The sequence below is a fragment of the Schistocerca gregaria genome, chromosome 1 (genome assembly GCF_023897955.1).
Source record: "Schistocerca gregaria isolate iqSchGreg1 chromosome 1, iqSchGreg1.2, whole genome shotgun sequence".
NCBI classification, from domain to species: domain Eukaryota; kingdom Metazoa; phylum Arthropoda; class Insecta; order Orthoptera; family Acrididae; genus Schistocerca; species Schistocerca gregaria.
In genome coordinates, this window is record NC_064920.1 from 591783454 (window position 1) to 591801627 (window position 18174).

General features: G+C 37.3%; 1 protein-coding gene across 2 annotated transcripts in view; it reads right to left on the reverse strand.

The window, feature by feature from the left end:
• LOC126357744 (ATP-binding cassette sub-family C member Sur) overlaps positions 1-18174 on the reverse strand; it is a 546341-nt gene that overhangs the window by 218079 nt on the left and 310088 nt on the right. For both annotated transcript variants that reach the window (XM_050007483.1, XM_050007484.1), the window contains one exon: positions 9257-9406. In XM_050007483.1, the coding sequence (XP_049863440.1) occupies positions 9257-9406 (150 nt within the window). The remainder of the gene's footprint in view (positions 1-9256; positions 9407-18174) is intronic.

Sequence of the window (18174 nt, forward strand, 5' to 3'; positions counted from 1 at the left end):
TGTTTCTGACATACTTCCACACTAATTCATGAAATATGAAACCTATCATCTAACTTTCTCATAGCAGGAAAATGCATTTCAACTCACTCAAGAGCAGTTATGTATTAGATGACTTGCACCTGAAGGTAGATCCACAAGATCTGAAATTTACTGAGTAATTTCATAAAACGTAAAAAGATTTTGACTGAAGGCATTTTATTCAAACTTCAAGACATTTTTTTCAAACTTAATGTGTATTTAATAAATTCATATTCACAGCTGCAAAGTATGGATAAAATAAAAATAAAATACAATCAATACCTCGACTGCAGTATAGCAATGATAATGTTACCAATGACACTGCCACTAAAGCGGAGTTACTAAACACAGCTTTCCAAGATTCCTTCACCACAGAAGACGAAGTAAATGTTCAAGAATTGAAACCAAGAACAGCTGCCAACATGAATACCCCACAACTAGATATCTATGGAGTAGTGAAGCAGCATAAATCACTTAACAAAGGCAAGCCCTCCAGTCACATTATATGCTAATTAGGTTCCTATCAGAGTGTGCTGATTCAATAGCTCCATACTTAGCAATCATATTCAATAGCTCGCTCATTGAAAGATCCATACAAAAAGACTGTGAAGCTGCACAAGTTACACTAACACCCAAGAAAGGAAATAGGATTAATCCACTGAATTAGAGACCCATGTCACTAACATTGATTTGCAGTGGGATTTGGGAACATATACTGCATTTGAACTTTATAAATCAACGAAAAGAAAATGATTTACTGACAAACAATCAACACAGATTCAGAAAATTTCATTCTTTATTCTCATGAAGTAGTGACTGCTATCAACAGGTGATGTCAAATTGATTCCATGTCTTTATATTTCCAGAAGGCTTCTGACACTGTTCCTCACACGCAACTTTGAATCAAATTCTGTGCCCATGAAGTATTGTCCCAGTTGTGCAACTGGATTCATGATTCCCTGTCAGAAAGGTCACATTGATAGTAATTGATGGAAAGTCATCAAGTCAAACAGAAATCATATCTGGCATTCCCCAAGGAAGTATTATAGCCCTCTGCAGTTCCTAATCTATATAAATGATTTAATAGACAATCTGAGCAGTCATCTTCAATTGTTTTCAGATAATGCTTTCAATTACCATCTGGTAAAGTCATCAGATGATCAAAACAACTGAAAAATGTTTTGGACAAGATATCTGTATGGCACAAACTGTGAAACCTTCCACATGAGTACAGTACTAAAAAGAATACAAAAATTTGGTCATATAGTAAATCACATAAATCTAAAGGCTGTGAATTCAATTAAATATTTAGGGATTACAATTATGCATAACTTAAGTTGGAATTCTCACATAGTTAATGTGTGGAAAGCTAACTAACAACTGTGTTTTATTGGCAGAACACTTAGAAGATGCAACAGATCTGCTAAAGAGATTGCCTACTGTATGCTTGTGCATCCTCATCATGAGTTCCGCTTTGCAGTGCAGGATCTGTTTCAGATAGGAATGATGGGGAATATCAAAAAAGTTCAAAGAAATCCAGCTGAATTTATATTATTGTGAAGTAGGGGTGAGGGTGTCATGGATGTGATACACAAGTTAGGGTGGCAATCATTAAAACAAAGAACTTTATAGCAGAATCTATTCACAAAATTTAAATTTCCAACTTTCTCCTCCAAAGGGGAAATTATTTTGTTGGTACCCATCTACATAGGGAGAAAGAATCACAGTAATGAAATAAAAGAAATCAGCTCCTACAGAAATATTTCAGTGTTCGTTTTTCTCCTGCGCTGTTTGAGGGTAGAATGGTAAAGAAATATCTTGAAGGTGGTTTAGTGAACCCTCTGCCAGGCACTTAATTGTGAATTGACAATTGGTCACGCAGATGCTGATGTAGATACGTACTGACCAACAAGTAAGCTCAAGCAGAGTAGCAAGGTGTTTTGCTACACGGTGTGTTGGCTCACCTATATTAATCTATTACTGAGTATAGAGGAACTGCTTCCTTATGGATCTTCAGATAATCTAAAGGAGACAACACCATGCATGTTGAGCTATTTACTTTTCTTCAAGAGGGTGGTAATCTTCCTCTCAATTATTTTTGTCTGGTCAGCACTGAGTCTGTGATGCAATGGTTCAGCTAGTAACCGCTGTGTCTTATGAAAACAACACCATTTGTTCATCTCAACCATAGCATCGTTCTTTTCCTCTTGTCCACAGATAACAATATCAGAATCCACACTGATAAACTGGAAAGTAGAATTCTCACATTCTTTGGCAAACATGCACCCATCAATGTGACATGCTTCTATCATAGACTCCTCGGTAGCACCCATGATAAGTTAAAATCAACCCCTTTGACAGAACTTATGAAATCAATAACTAAAAATGCATTTGAGTTCCAATACAAAGTTCAAGCTCTTCTCTAGCATAGATAATGATGTGTCATCCAAAGACTTACTGGTGAGTTGTAATATCACATTACAAGTCAGGGAAACATTTGTTTCTAAATATGCCATCTTTTGGTTTCTGGTTGACATTGCATTGTCCACCAAGGAATTAAGGTGGTACGCAGGGTGAGCTCTCATCTCATTTGTGTTTTGATAATGACAAGGTGTTCACCTGTCAAAATATAGAAATTTTTCAAGGATGTAACCCAGCTGCATTCTGGTAAGTTATTTGACCAATCAAAAATTTGGAGAGGCCCAAGTTTTACTTCATGCAGTTATCTTCATGTTTCTAATTAAAATGCATAAATTCATTTCTGGAGTTTGCTTCAACATTTTTACTCTGGACTTTCTAACTGTTTTTCAGCATGCTTAATTTGACTATTAAAGTCTGTAACAATTCATCATATGGTTTGTAAATGTGCATTTCAGGCTACGTCCATATAATAGAACAATGAGTAAAATAACTTATTAGCTTTCATTTACAAACAAGCTGGAAATATTTTGATAATATAAGGAAAGACATTAATCACAAATTAAATGCACAACAAACAAAATAAAACAGAGAATAAAACTGAAACTTATTTGTGATTTCAAGAATTAACTGCTGCATAAAATCCATCTTAGAGTTGGTACCAACAGACACTGTTAGATTGTGGAACTGGAAGAAGCTTGAGCTGGCTCAAAGATTTCTTAAGCTGCTCAGTTCATTCAAGACATGATCAAGCACAGTATTACTTAGGGGACCCTGTCATCACTTGCAAACATTCGTTAAACAGGCATCTCGTCTCCACTTGCTTATTATTAATATTTATAAAATCAAGCAAGTTCTTTTCCTGTAAGTTTATCATGAATGCAACTGTTTTTTACATTAAATTTTGTTTTGAAATTACGTGACATTATCATATTTCATTAAAAAAATATTTCCAAGTATCTTTTGGTTACTGATTACATTCATCATCGCAGTCCAGCAGGAGCTCCTAATATACATAAAATCATTGTCCTCTTGGCTGAATCTTCATTTTGTGAGAGGTGGAAAAAATTTTGGAAAATAATAGCGCCCTGGAGTGAAGGAGTGAAACTACATTCTCTGCCAGAATTTCAGTTACATTTCATTTTGCCTTGAAATGGAGGACAACCTTTCCAAAATCTTTCTGACAACTCTGAAAGTGGTATTCTGGTACCCACCCCTCTAGTCCTTATGCCACACATACTCCCAGTACTTTCCCACATGAGACATATCGCTGTGAAAAAACACAGATCCATGACCATCTCCATGTAGCCATTAAGCACGTCCTGTTGCAGCCCCATCACAAGCATAACCCTTCCGTCAGGGCTGAAAGTCATGTTTTATAGCAGTCCTGTTGCACAGCCTTTTATGTAGGTAATACCACATACTAGCTGTTCTGTCAAATGAATTGCCACTGCCGAACTGTGATCAAGGGCAAACTTGGACACTCACCCCATAGCAGAAGAAAGATATGCCACCAAGTACAACAAATTCAAATGCAAGTGCATTAGCTGCATCACACCTAGACTGTCTGCCCCCCCCCCCCCCCCCCCCTGCCCACTCCCCCTCCCTCTGCTGCTTGACTCACCCATATCAGATTCGCTTGTTCCACTACTGCAATCAATGAAAATTATTATTTGCATTTTAAGCTGCCTATGTCACAGACATTTTCAATGGAGGCTTGGAATAATTATTACAATATTTTTGTTATTTGTATAGCTGGTAACTTTTTCAACCATGATCTTTGTATAGTTTTATTTATTTATTTTGTTGGATTTGATAGAGTGTTACCAACTCCTTTAATATATTGTTTCCTAGCAACCAGTTTGTGAAAATATTAAGTATTGTCTGTAACAGTACAGATTCCCTCATGGTCTCTGGCACTCTGGCAAAGTGTGTTATCCCATGAAGAATTTTTGAATAATTGATTAATAATTACAGTTACTCTTTACAAACCGTGATCTGCACAATCACAATGCTACATTTCAAAGAAGTTTACATACAGACATAGTTACCTTACACATGGTTCAAAGTTATTTCTCTATTTTGAACAAAAATTCTTTGCCCATGAGCATATAAAAGGGAATAGAAATCCCTCAAATTCAAAAATAAGCTAAAAGCATAGGATTACAAATCCAATCACCACTTCAAAAGCAAACACTAACCTGAATAACAAACCCAGCAAATTTCAGTGCATTTGTGTGTGTGTGTGTGTGTGTGTGTGTGTCTGTGTTAATTTATTGTCCAAGAAAGCACGTTTTCCTAAACCTTATCTGTGACTGCAACCTTTTTAATATTCCTCTCTACAGGAAGTACAAAACTGAAATTTACATAACAATCTTGATATTTCTTATCTTTTATGAACTAAAACTTCCTGGCAGATTAAAATTGTGTGCTGGACCAAGACTCGAACTCAGGACCTTTGCGTTTGCGGGCAAGTGCTCTACTGACTGAGCTACCCAAGCACAACTCATGACCTGTCCTCACAGCTTTAATTCCGCCAGTACCTTGCCTCCTACGTTCCAATATTATGAACTAGTTGAAAAAGTCATATATAGTAGAATTATTAATTTTCTCAACAAACACAATCTAATGTTTGAAAATCGAAATGGATTTCTAAAATGTAAATCAACTAGCATAGCAGCTGCTCTGTTAATTGAAGAGCTATCGAATGGCATCAAGAACAAGAAATATGTTGCAGGTATATATATAAATTGAGAAAGCTTTTGACTATGCGAACATTACTATCCTATTACGTTAGCTGTGGAACATTGACATTAGAGGCATTGCTCATGACCTAATAAAATTGTACATGAATAACTGAAAACAGTTTGTATTGCTTGTTATTTATATTGTTATTGCATGTTAATGTGAACCAGAACTTAACTAGTGTATACATCATTTTTACTACTAATTCCTGTCTTTTATTGTTTCTTATTACTTTTATCAATTACTGTAACAAGTAAGTCTTACTCTCATTTTTATATTAGCAATTTATTATTATGAAACTTCCTGGCAGGTTAAAACTGTGTGCCCAACTGAGCCTCGAACTCGGGACCTTTGCCTTTCGTGGGCAAGTACTATACCATCTGAGCTACCGAAGCACGACTCACGCCTGGTCCTCACAGCTTTACTTCTGCCAGTATCTCATCTCCTACCTTCCAAACTTTACAGGAGCTCCTGTAAAGTTTATAAGGTAGGAGACGAGATACTGGCAGAAGTAAAGCTGTGAGGACCAGGCGTGAGTCATGCTTCGGTAGCTCAGATGGTAGAGCACTTGCCCGAGAAAGGCAAAGGTCCCGAGTTCGTGTCTCGGTCAGGCACACTGTTTTAATCTGCCAGGAAGTTTCATATCAGCGCACACTCCACTGCAGAGTGAAAATCTCATTCTGGAATTTATTATTATATTATTGTTGTTACTCATCACTAGTGCTCTTAATAACACACACTGCTTTTATTCCATTTATCTTGCTTTCAGTACTGTTGCCCACAGATTATTCTAGCTCTGTTTATCGAGTTTCTTTTCCTGTCACCAGTCAGTTGTTTAACAGCTACTGCAAAGCCCACTAGCCTTGGCACTAAACCTCCCTCCTCCCACAAGATACCTGCTGCTGTAGCTATGCTCCTCAACCTCAGTGTACTTTGCTATGCACTGTTCCCTTGCCCACCCTGATAAAGATTTGCTAATGTCCAGCAGCAGCAACCTCATAAGCTTTGCACCTAAATGTACCTAGCTTCACACTGCACATGCAAATGTTCAATCTCTGCCAGCTCATTTCAGAGAATTCTGTCATATATGAGGTGTTTCACAATTGTGTTACATGATTCTAGAAGTTGTAGAGGGGAATTAGTGGATTACATTTTACACAGGAACCCAAGTCTGGAGATGTCATGTAATGACACTGCAGAGCATCAAAGTTATAGGCACTGGCACTGGTAAATGCATGTATGGACAGAGTGGTTCCATGATGATCTCCCAAAGGTTCGAGGATGATGGAAATGGATAAATGTATCAGTTTTAGGTAAGGATCCTTGGTATGGAAATGAACAAGTTGAAAGATACAAGTGAAAATCATTCTGATCCCTCTGACAGCAGAATACATGCACTGGTAATGCTGTTGTTAAGAATGTAAGGAATACAACTTTCAGAGCAGTAATATCAACTAAGACAGGCACAAATGTCTAAAACATGGGCTCTAAAATGCATACCTGAGGTGCAATGGGCTCTTGTTGATATTTACTAGTGTGAAACATATCTCCTCTATTGAACACGTGGTCATCGCTCTTAATGTATGCATTTTAGAGCCCATGTGTATGAGACATTTTTTCTTGTTTTGATCCATACTATCACTCGAAAGTTGTCTGAGTAACAGTCTTAGCAACAACAGTAATGGTACATGTATTCCGGAATAAGAGGTGTCAGAATGGTTTTTGCTTATAACTTTTGACTTGTTTGTATCCAGTAAAGGGACCCTTGCCTCAAATTGCTACATTTATCCTTCTCCATCATCCTTGAAAGTTTGTAACATCATCATGGAATCACCCCATATATACATACATTTACAGTGCCTATAACTTTGATGCTTGGGAGCATTGTTGAATGACATTTCTGGACATGGGTTACTATGTAAAACTTGATCTACTAAGGCCCCTATTGTAGTGTATAACATGAATTATGAAACACCCTCTATTTAAAGTCATACACATCCATGAATACTTTTGTCAGAAACCTGGCTCAAAACAAGTATTCCCATAAGTTTGGTAAATTTAGACAGCTACATCTTTCTGAAACATGACAGATGTTACAGAAGAGGGGAACGAATAAGGGCATTCATATGTTGTGATTTATCAACTACTAAGCTACACACATCCAACAATAATGAAGATAAACAAGTGGAATATATTTTCATAGAGATCAAATCCCTTAACAGAAAGTTTCTGATATGTGTCCTCTTCCAACCCTCTAAAGTAGGCAAGTTTGCTTGCTTTGAAACTACTCTTTCAAGTCTTAAATCTATATATGAGCATATAATTATACCTCATGACAGTAACATAAGTTTTCCAGATAATAGTCCCCCCAGTGTGAAATCTAAGCAGACGACTTTTTCTTAAAATGTGTCACTATTTCAGCTTGCTCCTACCTATAAAAAAAACAGCAGTCACTTTCTTATAGATATATTTGCAGCAAAATCCCAAAATAGAGTAATTTGTACCTCTCAGATATCTGCACCTGGCATGTCTGCCCATGACATAATTTTCATGATGCACTTGCTAGAATTTCCCAGAAAGAAGCCATAGTTGGCTATATACCAAGACTTCAAACACATTAATTTATCTGAATTGGCAAGAAATAGTTTGTGGAATGTCTTATATTCCCTTCTCAAACAAAACAAGAAACTTCATGGATTTACTAACAAACTTACTCAACTATGTGAAAAATATGCTCCCCTAAAGACAGGAATAGTAAAAAGGAAACCTGCACCTTGGCTAACTGAAGAATTACAACAGCTCATGATTCTCAGAGACATTGTATATTGGGCATGCAAACTGCATCCCATGCCTTAAAATCTTATTGTTTACAAACAAAAGCAGAACAGAATCAGTCCAGCTGTGAGAAATGCAAAATTCTGGTATGCACATACATTAACCAACCACAGAAATAGATTAGCTATCCTGTGGAAAAACCTATGTGGTCTTGGTACAGGAAAAGTAAAACCTGTAGCTGATCCCATTGTCCCAGCTGAAGAACTGAACCAGTAATTCACATTACCTACAACCATAAATGAACCACAAATCAGAGACTCATTGACTACGTCATGAGGATAAATGATTGTAGCCATAGAAAATTCTATCTAAAGTATATTACTTGCACTACAATCATAAAACGTCATCATGCATATCAGATCAGCTTCTATTGTACACATTGGCATCACAGTCCAAATTGTAAAGCTTATTATTGACCCATTTCTGTCCACTATAACAGTTATCTCCAACCACTTCTTAAACACAAGTGTATCCCCTGATTTTGTGTCAGTATAATACCAGAAATAAAGAAAAAAATGACATCAGCAGCCACAGAACAGCACTCTACAAATAGCATCCATAAAATTCAGGATTAAGATTAGGCACAATACACTGTCCAGTATAATTATGACTCTTTCCACAATGAGGCTTAAGTTTCATCTTACATAATTCCCTTTTAGAAACCCTTTTTACACGTTAGAAAAATAGCATACATACATGTGGAATAAGAAACGCTTTGCAAAAATATGTGAACAGAGTTTAGTAAACCATTTATTTGTAATCTTACCATATGTTAATCAATATTGTATTTTGAAGTATGTATTATTGTGTTATGTATAAAAAACTTAAACCTTTGTTGTCTTTGTACAAGTGAAACAAATCATTCAATGTTGAATAAAGTGTTGTTATTACTATTAAGTCTCAATGGTACAGTGACTTTTTACCTTTACTCCTACCATTATTTATGGCTAGTAATAAATTGTACTCTGCCTGCTGCAATTTTAATTTTGCTGGTGAAATTTAACAATTAGAAAGTCATTGGTTGAAAAAAAATGTAATTTGTAAAGGATTTCTTAAAATTTAAAGTACTCAGTAAATTTAATAAATGTATTACACATAACCAATGAACATTTTATGGTTTTGGAGGGTACTTTATTAATAATAGGTACTGTTTGTACATTATAAAACTATAGTTACTATGGTTATCAAAGGAAGCACTTGAAAAAATAACTGTTAAATTTACCTCAGGATAAATTCATACCTGTAATGCATTTTTCAGTCGTATTCCTTCAATGTTAACAATGTGAGTTGAACATTGTGATAAAGTTCCTTGAGCAATTGCTGCTATGAAAACAATACATCCCATAATGTACCCATTTCTCACAAAGTCATCCCATGTAGGAAAATAAATCTGCAAAATATAGATAGGAACAATTAGTGATTGCAATACTGGCATTCAATGTCAACATATTATTTTTTCCCACACATCATATAAATTGCTGTTCATACCACAGAAGAGAGTATCATTCTACATTCTATCACAAAAATCTTCGGTAAGCTGGCAGCATCAGATTATTGACTAATCATGTGCTTTCAAGAATACATACATTTGTTACTAATTAGCTTATCCAAACCAAGTTCATGGAATAAGAGTTTAATGTCAGTTTTCTTTATCAAAAACATCAAACAAGAATTATTCAAATTTTAATTTACTAGTGTGTACTTTCCTGCAAATGTTTTAATCTTCGAATGTTAATAGCCATGGGAAATATAACAGATCTTCTCTGCTAGGCACCATGCTAAGAACTTCTTGCAGTTTCACTGGTTACAGGAGGGACACTGGGAGTAGGGGGAGATTCCGCCCATACTGACATCCAGCCAATGTGCTATGGTGCCAGCCTTTATCAGTTGGCCTCATTATTATTTTTTTACATAAATTTCTTATGGGAAGAAAAAACAAAACAAAAAAGATAATACTGGACTGACATTTGCCTGATTTAGAGTCACTGACACCATCTTCATGTTGTAGAAACATTGCAAGTTTGGTGTCTGTTTCTTCTGGTAGAACCTCAACAGCTGTTGTCAAAACTGCTTTATATGGGCACTTTCAAATCAGTTACCTACCTCCCTAGAAGCTAACTTCCAGCTCTACAAATCATATTTATTTTGAACACACCAACCATCAATGGTGACTGCATTCAGAGAGCTGTTACCTATCTACATCATTGGTGCCACGGAGTCATTCCTCTACTGCCTTGGCAGACTAAGCACTGCATTTACATTGGGAAGCAGGAGATACTCACTTAGGCTTATAATTTTGCCAGACACTTGACTTATCTACCTCTTCTTTAACACAGTCCAACTATAAGCATTTTCTGTCTTATTGGGGAGGAGTCCAAATATGAAAGTGGCTATGCTATACACCAGCTGTATAGCAAGATGACACTCAGTACAAATGTATATAACGAACACAGAGAATGCAAAAACACATCCTAGGTATTATATATGCAAAGCATTGTAACAGGTGTTTATCTGACTGACTGTGATAAAGTTTGTTTGAGATGGTCCAAAGGCTGGTTCCTTATTTTTAAAAAAAATGAAAAAAAAGAAATAATTTATGAGATGTTCACACGATGTCCTCATTATTATTTCCTAAAAGTGCATGAATGGTGGTGAGACTACAACTAGTCAACAAAACATTGGATACACATGCTAAACCTGAGAATGTGAACACCAAAGATATGTATGCTCTGCAAAGTAGAAGAGGCTGATAACACCAGAACACAGCAATGGAACCATGTATTGTGGACTACATCAGTCATTACACTTGTTGAAAATGAGACTCTGCTGTAAATGACCTGTATATGTCCCTTTCCTGGATGCAACTGACTCATTACTTATGACTACAGTGGATAGGCCATTGTAAGTGTATCATGGAACAATGGAATGAAGTTATTTTGTCAAATGAACTATTCATCACACTGATAGTCATCTCAGCATACACTGTCTTCCATGAATGCTTGCTCAGAGCTTACACCAATGGACAAACACAAACCAGTTACAATAGCATTATGAAATGGAGAAGATGTGGCTGCCACTGGATATATCATAAAAGCAGTGCACCACATCAGTTTTATTGTTGCATTTGAAGTATTCCATAGCTAATATATTTCCCTCTGAATGTAACAAGAACTCTGAAGCCTCCCTCTTCATCTTTAATTCATCCTTACACCACATGGGGTCCCCCCTTGTTTCACACCTGAGTAACCTGCCACTCCCTTCTTTCCTATCCCTCTTTCGTCCCTGAGGAAGGAACAAGCCGACTTTGGAATTAGCCTTTGTGTGAGACCATGTGTATGAGGTTCGTGTGCTGGTATGAAGTGTTATTGTTTGAATTGCTTCTGCATAATCTTCCATTGATTGTATCAATACCAGTTTGTATTGCGATACACTGTGAAATTTCAAACATTCATGAGTGTTGCGATAAACTCGTACTGTTATCACCAATTATAGGTCTAAACTTAATTGTGCTCTTTTAAAATTTTTGAGAACAGTAGGCCTATCCTCATTCAGAATAAACGTTCTTGAATTTTGTTGTACAACTATATGAGAAATATGTATTTTTGAGAATTTTCAGATGCTTACAAGACTATATTTTCATAAGTGACCAGTACAAGTGTTTTGGATACATAACTTTTTCGTAGCAAATCAGTGTTTGTGGTTAACAGTACTGTCAAAGAATAGATTACCTCTGAATTTAATCATATATCAATGCATCTAAACAAGCATTACTGAGAATTTTTTGAAGCTACCATTGTCCTTTGCATAGTCTACAAGCAATCTGTAGTAAATCAGCATTTAGTTACTTTAGCAGATATTCTAACATATTGTGTTACATCTAGTTTTCCCTTCAAGAGGAGTATCCCTAAATATTATCTGAATTTATCATAAATTAACTCTGTTTTCAAATTTGCTAACAACTAAAATTAATCTCAAAATGTTTTTGGAAATGTGATTTTTACCACGGGTTTTTGTGTTGCCTTAATAGAAATCTCATTTTGTGTATTTGCTTCAATCCTAACAGGGAATTATCAACTTTTAAGCTCAACAGATTAAAAGATAAACAGTGTGCTTAATTTAAAGTTATTTGTTCACTGACTTGTAATCCATTGTACAGCCAAAACGCAGCCCCACTGTGAATGTTGTTCATGAACATGGGATGAGTTGGTTGAATTAGTCGGCAGCTGGAAATCACCCTGACTACTGTCAAATGATTGGCAGCTGCTAAGAATTGATGTGTTGGAAGAGCTGTTGAGATTTGTATACCCCCTGTGATACTGTATTCTGTCTCCACTGGAAAAAGTATATGATCTGTCATTATTCATCCACGTGGCAGACTCAGGGTGTTGTACTGATCCCCTGAACCAATAAGTTTGAAGTGCTATCTTTCACTGAAACTGAAACTGAGTCAGTGTGACTCACTTCACCTGTTCTGGGGCAACCTGTTTTGTCCAGTGTCAAGAGGAGGCAAATGCAAAAGGGTAGGGGTCTATTAATTGCCAGCAGTTCAAACATACAGTGAATGATGGTACCCCTTAGGGAAATGGCAGCAAGGGACAGGAAAGGACACTAGGTGCACTCAGTGTGTATGCATGGGGACCTCATTCAACACGTTCAGGACACTATTCTAGCAGCCACTGAGAGAATAGGGTGCAACCAACTGCAGATTGTGGTGCATGTTAGAAAAAATGATGCCTGTCATCTAGGCTCTGAGGTCGTACTTGGGTGATTCCAGCAACTGGCAGAGAAGGTTGAGAAGACCAGTCTTTTGCATCGAGTTTCAATGAAGCTCAAATTTGCAGCATGTTCCCCAGAACTGATCATGGGCCTTTAGTTCTGAGGTCAGTGGAAGGAATGAACCAGAGGCTTCAAAGTTTCTGTGACAAGCTAGGCTGTGACTTCCTAGCCTTGCGCCATACTTGCGCCTGGGCTTGCGCCCCCTAAATAGGTCAGGTATGCACCACACATCAGAGGCTGCAGTTCAGATAGCTGACTGTGTGTGGGGTGCACACAAGATTAGTCAACAATCCATCCAATAGAGATAACAGTAGCTGAAGGAAGCCCAGAAGTATCAGTGTAAGATTGAAAGAAATGCCTCCAGCAGGTGAGAGTATTAAAATCCTAATGGTAAACTGCCGAAGTATTCACAACAAAGTGTCAGAGTTTTAAGCACTCATGAAAAGCAGTGAAGTTCACATACTATTAGATCACAAAGCTGGTTGAAACCTGAAGTTGATAGCAGTGAGATTTTCGGGGAAAATCAAAGTGTATATCAAAAGGATAGGAAAATGAGAAATGTAGGTGGTGTATTTGATGCAGCAGACAAGACACTGAAATCCATTGGTATTGAAATTGAAGCTGCATGTGAGATTGTTTGTGTAAGACTCAGTATCAGGGTTGGGCATAAAATGATAATTGGATCCTGTCACCTACCAGATCCACCTACTGATGTAACTGAAAGCTTTAGAGAAAACCTCATTTCACTTGTACTTAAATTCCCCAATCACATTTTGATCATTGGAGGAAACTTAAATGATCCAGCAATTAACTGGGAAAATTACTGTTAGTGCTTGGCATGAAAAGACACCCTGTGAAGCATTACTAAATGCCTTCTCTGAAAGTTACCCATAGTTGTTGTGGTGGTCTTCAGTCCTGAGACTGGTTTGATGCAGCTCTCCATGCTACTCTATCCTGTGCAAGCTGCTTCATCTCCCAGTATGTACTGCAGCCTGCAGCCTGCAGCCTTCTGAATCTGCTTAATGTACTCATCTCTTGGTCTCCCTCTACGATTTTTACACTTCACGCTGCCCTCCAATACTAAATTGGCGATCCTTTGATGCCTCAAAACATGTCCCACCAACCAATCCCTTCTTCTATTCAAGTTGTGAAACGATCTCCCCTTCTCCCCAATTCTATTCAATACCTCCATGTTCGTTATGTGATGTACCCATCTAATCTTCAGCACTCTTCTGTAGCACAACATTTCGAAAGCTTCTATTCTCTTCTTGTCTAAACTATTTATCGTCCATGTTTCACTTCCATACATGGCTACACTCCATACAAATACTCTCAGAAACGACTTTCTGACACTTAAATCTATACTTGATGTTAATAAATTTCTCTTCTTCAGAAACGCTTCCCTTGCCATTGCCAGTCTACATTTTATAACCTCTCTACTTCGAACATCATTTTTTTTTTTTTTTTTTTTTTTTTTTTTTTTTTTTTTTTTTTTTTTTTTTTTTTTTGCTCCCTAAATAGCAAAACTCCTTTACTACTTTAAGTGTCTCATTCCCTAATCTAATTCCCTCAGCCATTCCCCAAGTTAACTCGACTATATTCCATTATCCTCGTTTTGCTTTTGTTGATGTTCATCTTATATCCACCTTTCAAGACACTGTCCAATCTGTTCAACTGCTTTTCCAAGTCATTTGCTGTCTCTGACAGAAGTACAATGTCATCAGTGAACCTTAAAGTTTTTATTTCTTCTCCAGGGATTTTAATACCTACTCTAAATTTTTCTTCTGTTTCCTTTATTGCTTGCTCAATATAGAGATTGAATAACATCAGGGAGAGGCTACAACCCTGTCTCACTCCCTTCCCAACCACTGCTTCCCTTTCATGCCCCTCGACTCTTATAACTGCCTTCTGGTTTCTGTACAAATTGTAAATAGCCTTTCGCTCCCTGTACTTTATCCCTACCACCTTCAGAATTTGAAAGAGAGTATTCCAGTCAACATTGTCAAAAGCTTTCTCTAAGTCTACAAATGCTAGAAATGTAGGTTTGCCTTTTCTTAATCTAGCTTCTAAGATAAGTTGTAGAGTCAGTATTGCCTCACATGTTCCAATATTTCTACAGAATCCAAACTGATCTTCCCCAAGGTTGGCTTCTACCAGTTTTTCCATTTGTTTGTAAAGAATTCATGTTAGTATTTTGCAGCCGTGACTTATTAAATTGATACTTCGGTAATTTTCACATCTGTCAACACCTGCTTTCTTTGGGATTGGAATTATTATATTCTTCTTGAAGTCTGAGGGTATTTCGCCTGTCTCATACAGTCTACTCACCAGATGGTAGAGTTTTGTCAGGACTGGCTCTCCCAAGGCTGTTGGTAGTTCTAATGGAATGTTGTCTACTCCTGGGACCTTGTTTTGACTTAGGTCTTTTAGCGCTCTGTCAAACTCTCACGCAATATCATATCACCCATTTCATCTTCATCTACATCCTCTTCCATTTGCATAATATTGCCCTCAAGTACCTCACCCTTGTATAGACCCTCTATATATTCCTTCCACCTTTCTGCTTTCCCTTCTTTGCTTAGAACTGGTTTTCCATCTGCTCTCTTGATATTCATACAAGTCGATCTCTTTTCTGCAAAGGTCTCTTTAATTTTCCTGTAGGCAGTATCTATCTTACCCCTAGTGAGATAAGCCTATACATCCTAACATTTGTCCTTTAGCCATCCCTGCTTAGCCATTTTGCACTTCCTGTCAATCTCATTTTTGAGACGTTTGTATTTCTCTTTGCCTGCTTCATTTACTGCATTTTTATATTTTCTCCTTTCATCAATTAAATTCAATATTTCTTCTGTCCCCCAAGGATTTCTACTAGCCCTCATCTTTTTACCCACTTGATCCTCTGCTGCCTTCACTACTTCATCCCTCAAAGCTACCCATTCTTCTTCTACTGTATTTATTTCCCCCATTCTTGTCAACTGTTCCCTTATACTCTCCCTGAAACTCTGTGCAACCTCTGATTTAGTCAGTTTATCCAGGTCCTATCTCTTTAAATTCCCACCTTTTTGCACATTCTTCAGTTTTAATTTCCAGTTCATAACCAATAGATTGTGGTCAGAGTCCACATCTGCCCCTGGAAAAGTCTTACAATTTAAAACCTGGTTCCTAAATCTCTATCTTACCATTATATAATCAGTCTGAAACCTTCCAGTGTCTCCAGGGCTCTTCCACATATACAACCTTCTTTCATGATTCTTAAACCAAGTGTTAGCTATGATTAAGTTATGCTCTGAGCAAAATTCCACCAGGCGGCTTCCTCTTTCATTCTTCACCCCCAGTTTATATTCACCTACTACTTTTCCTTCTCTTCCTTTTCCTACTACCGAATTCCAGTCACCCATTACTTTAAACTTTGGTCTCCCTTCACTATTTGAATAATTTCTTTTATCTCCTCATACATTTCTTCAATTTCTTCATCATATGCAGAGCTAGTTGGCATATAAACTTGTACTACTGTAGTAGGTGTGGGCTTCGTGTCTCTCTTGGCCACAATAATGCATTCACTATGCTGTTTGTAGTAGCTTACCTGCACTCCTCCACTCCTGCATTACCCCTATTTGCTTTTTTATTTATAACCCTGTATTCACCTGACCAAAAGTCTTGTTCCTCCTGTCACTGAACTTCGCTAATTCCCATTATATCTAACTTTAACCTAACCATTTCCCTTTTTAAATTTTCTAACTTACCTGCTCGATTAAGGGACCTGACATTCCACGCACTGATTCGTAGAACACCAATTTTCTTCCTCCTGATAACAACGTCCTCTTGAGTAGTCCCTGCCCGGAGATCTGAATGGGGGACTATTTTACCTCTGGAATATTTTACCCAAGAGGACACGATTATCATTTATTCATACAGTAAAGCTGCATGCCCTCAAGTAAAAGCACCCACTCATGATGGAAATATCTTGGATCTAATGGCAACAATTAGATCCAACCTCTTTGTGGATGTCCACATCGATAATGGTAACAGTGACCAACATTGATAATGGTAACAGTGACCATGGCTAAGTTGTGGCAACAAAGGACAACTAAAACAAATAGAAAGATATATATATGTAGAGTAAAGTAGAAAAAAAGATCAGTAGTGTCATATCTCAATGAGGAACTTGAAACTTTCAGCTCAGAGTAGGAGCATGTGGAAGAAATATGGCTCAAGTGTAAAAGAATAGGTAAGCATACACTGGATAGATAAGAAGCCAGTAGAACAGTTCACAATGGAAAGAATAAAAATGGTTCAAATGGCTCTGAGCACTATGGTACTTAACATCTGCGGTCATCAGTCCCCTAGACCGAGAACTACTTAAACCTAACTAACCTAAGGACATCACACACATCCATGCTTGAGGCAGGATTTGAACCTGTTTCCATAACAGCAGCACAGTTCTGGACTGAAGCACTTAGAACCACTCGGCCACAATGGCCGGCAATGGAAGGAATACTCTATGATATACAGTCACTGAAAAGAAACTTCTAAAGAAACAGAGATTACTGCATAATAGGTGCAAAACAAAGTGTAGGGCTATAGTTAGAGAGATACTGAATGAAACACATTTGGCTGTCAAGAGAGTATGCATAATGCCTTCAATGATTACTGTCAAATGATATTTCACAAAAACCAAAAAAATTATGGTTGGACGTAAAGGCCATTAGAGGCACCAAAGTTAGTTTTCAGGCCCTACTGTATGAGATAGAAACTGAAATCGAGGGTAATAAACCAAAAGCTTGAAGTGCTTAACTCCATTTTCAAATGTTCCTTTACAAAGGAAGACCCAGGATAATAGCCCCAATTTAATCCTAGTACCATTGAAAAGTTGAATGAAGTAACTATTAATGTCAGTGGTGTTGAGAAACAGCCTAAAAAAGCTCCATGACCCAATGGAACCCTGTCAGATTCTATACTGAATTTGTGGCTGAGTTAGCCCCTCTTTTACTTACAATTTATCACAGATCCCTTGAACAGAAGACTACACCCAGTTCTTGGGGAAAAAAAACACAGGTTTCATCCGACTACAAGAAGGGTAAGGTAATAGAAATGATCCTCAAAACTACTGCCCAATATCCCTGACATTGATTTGTTGCAGAATATTAGAATGAATTCTGAGCTCAAATGTAATGAGGTATTTGGAACAGAATGGCCTCCTTGATGCCAAACAGAAATGATTCTGAAAACAGTGATAATGCGAAACTCAGCTTGCACTTGTCTCAAATAACATATTGAAAGCTTTGGATCAAAAAAGTCAGGTAGATGCAGTATTTCTTGATTTCTGAAAAGTATTTAACTCAGTACCACACCTATCCCCATTGTCAAAAGTGCAGTCATATG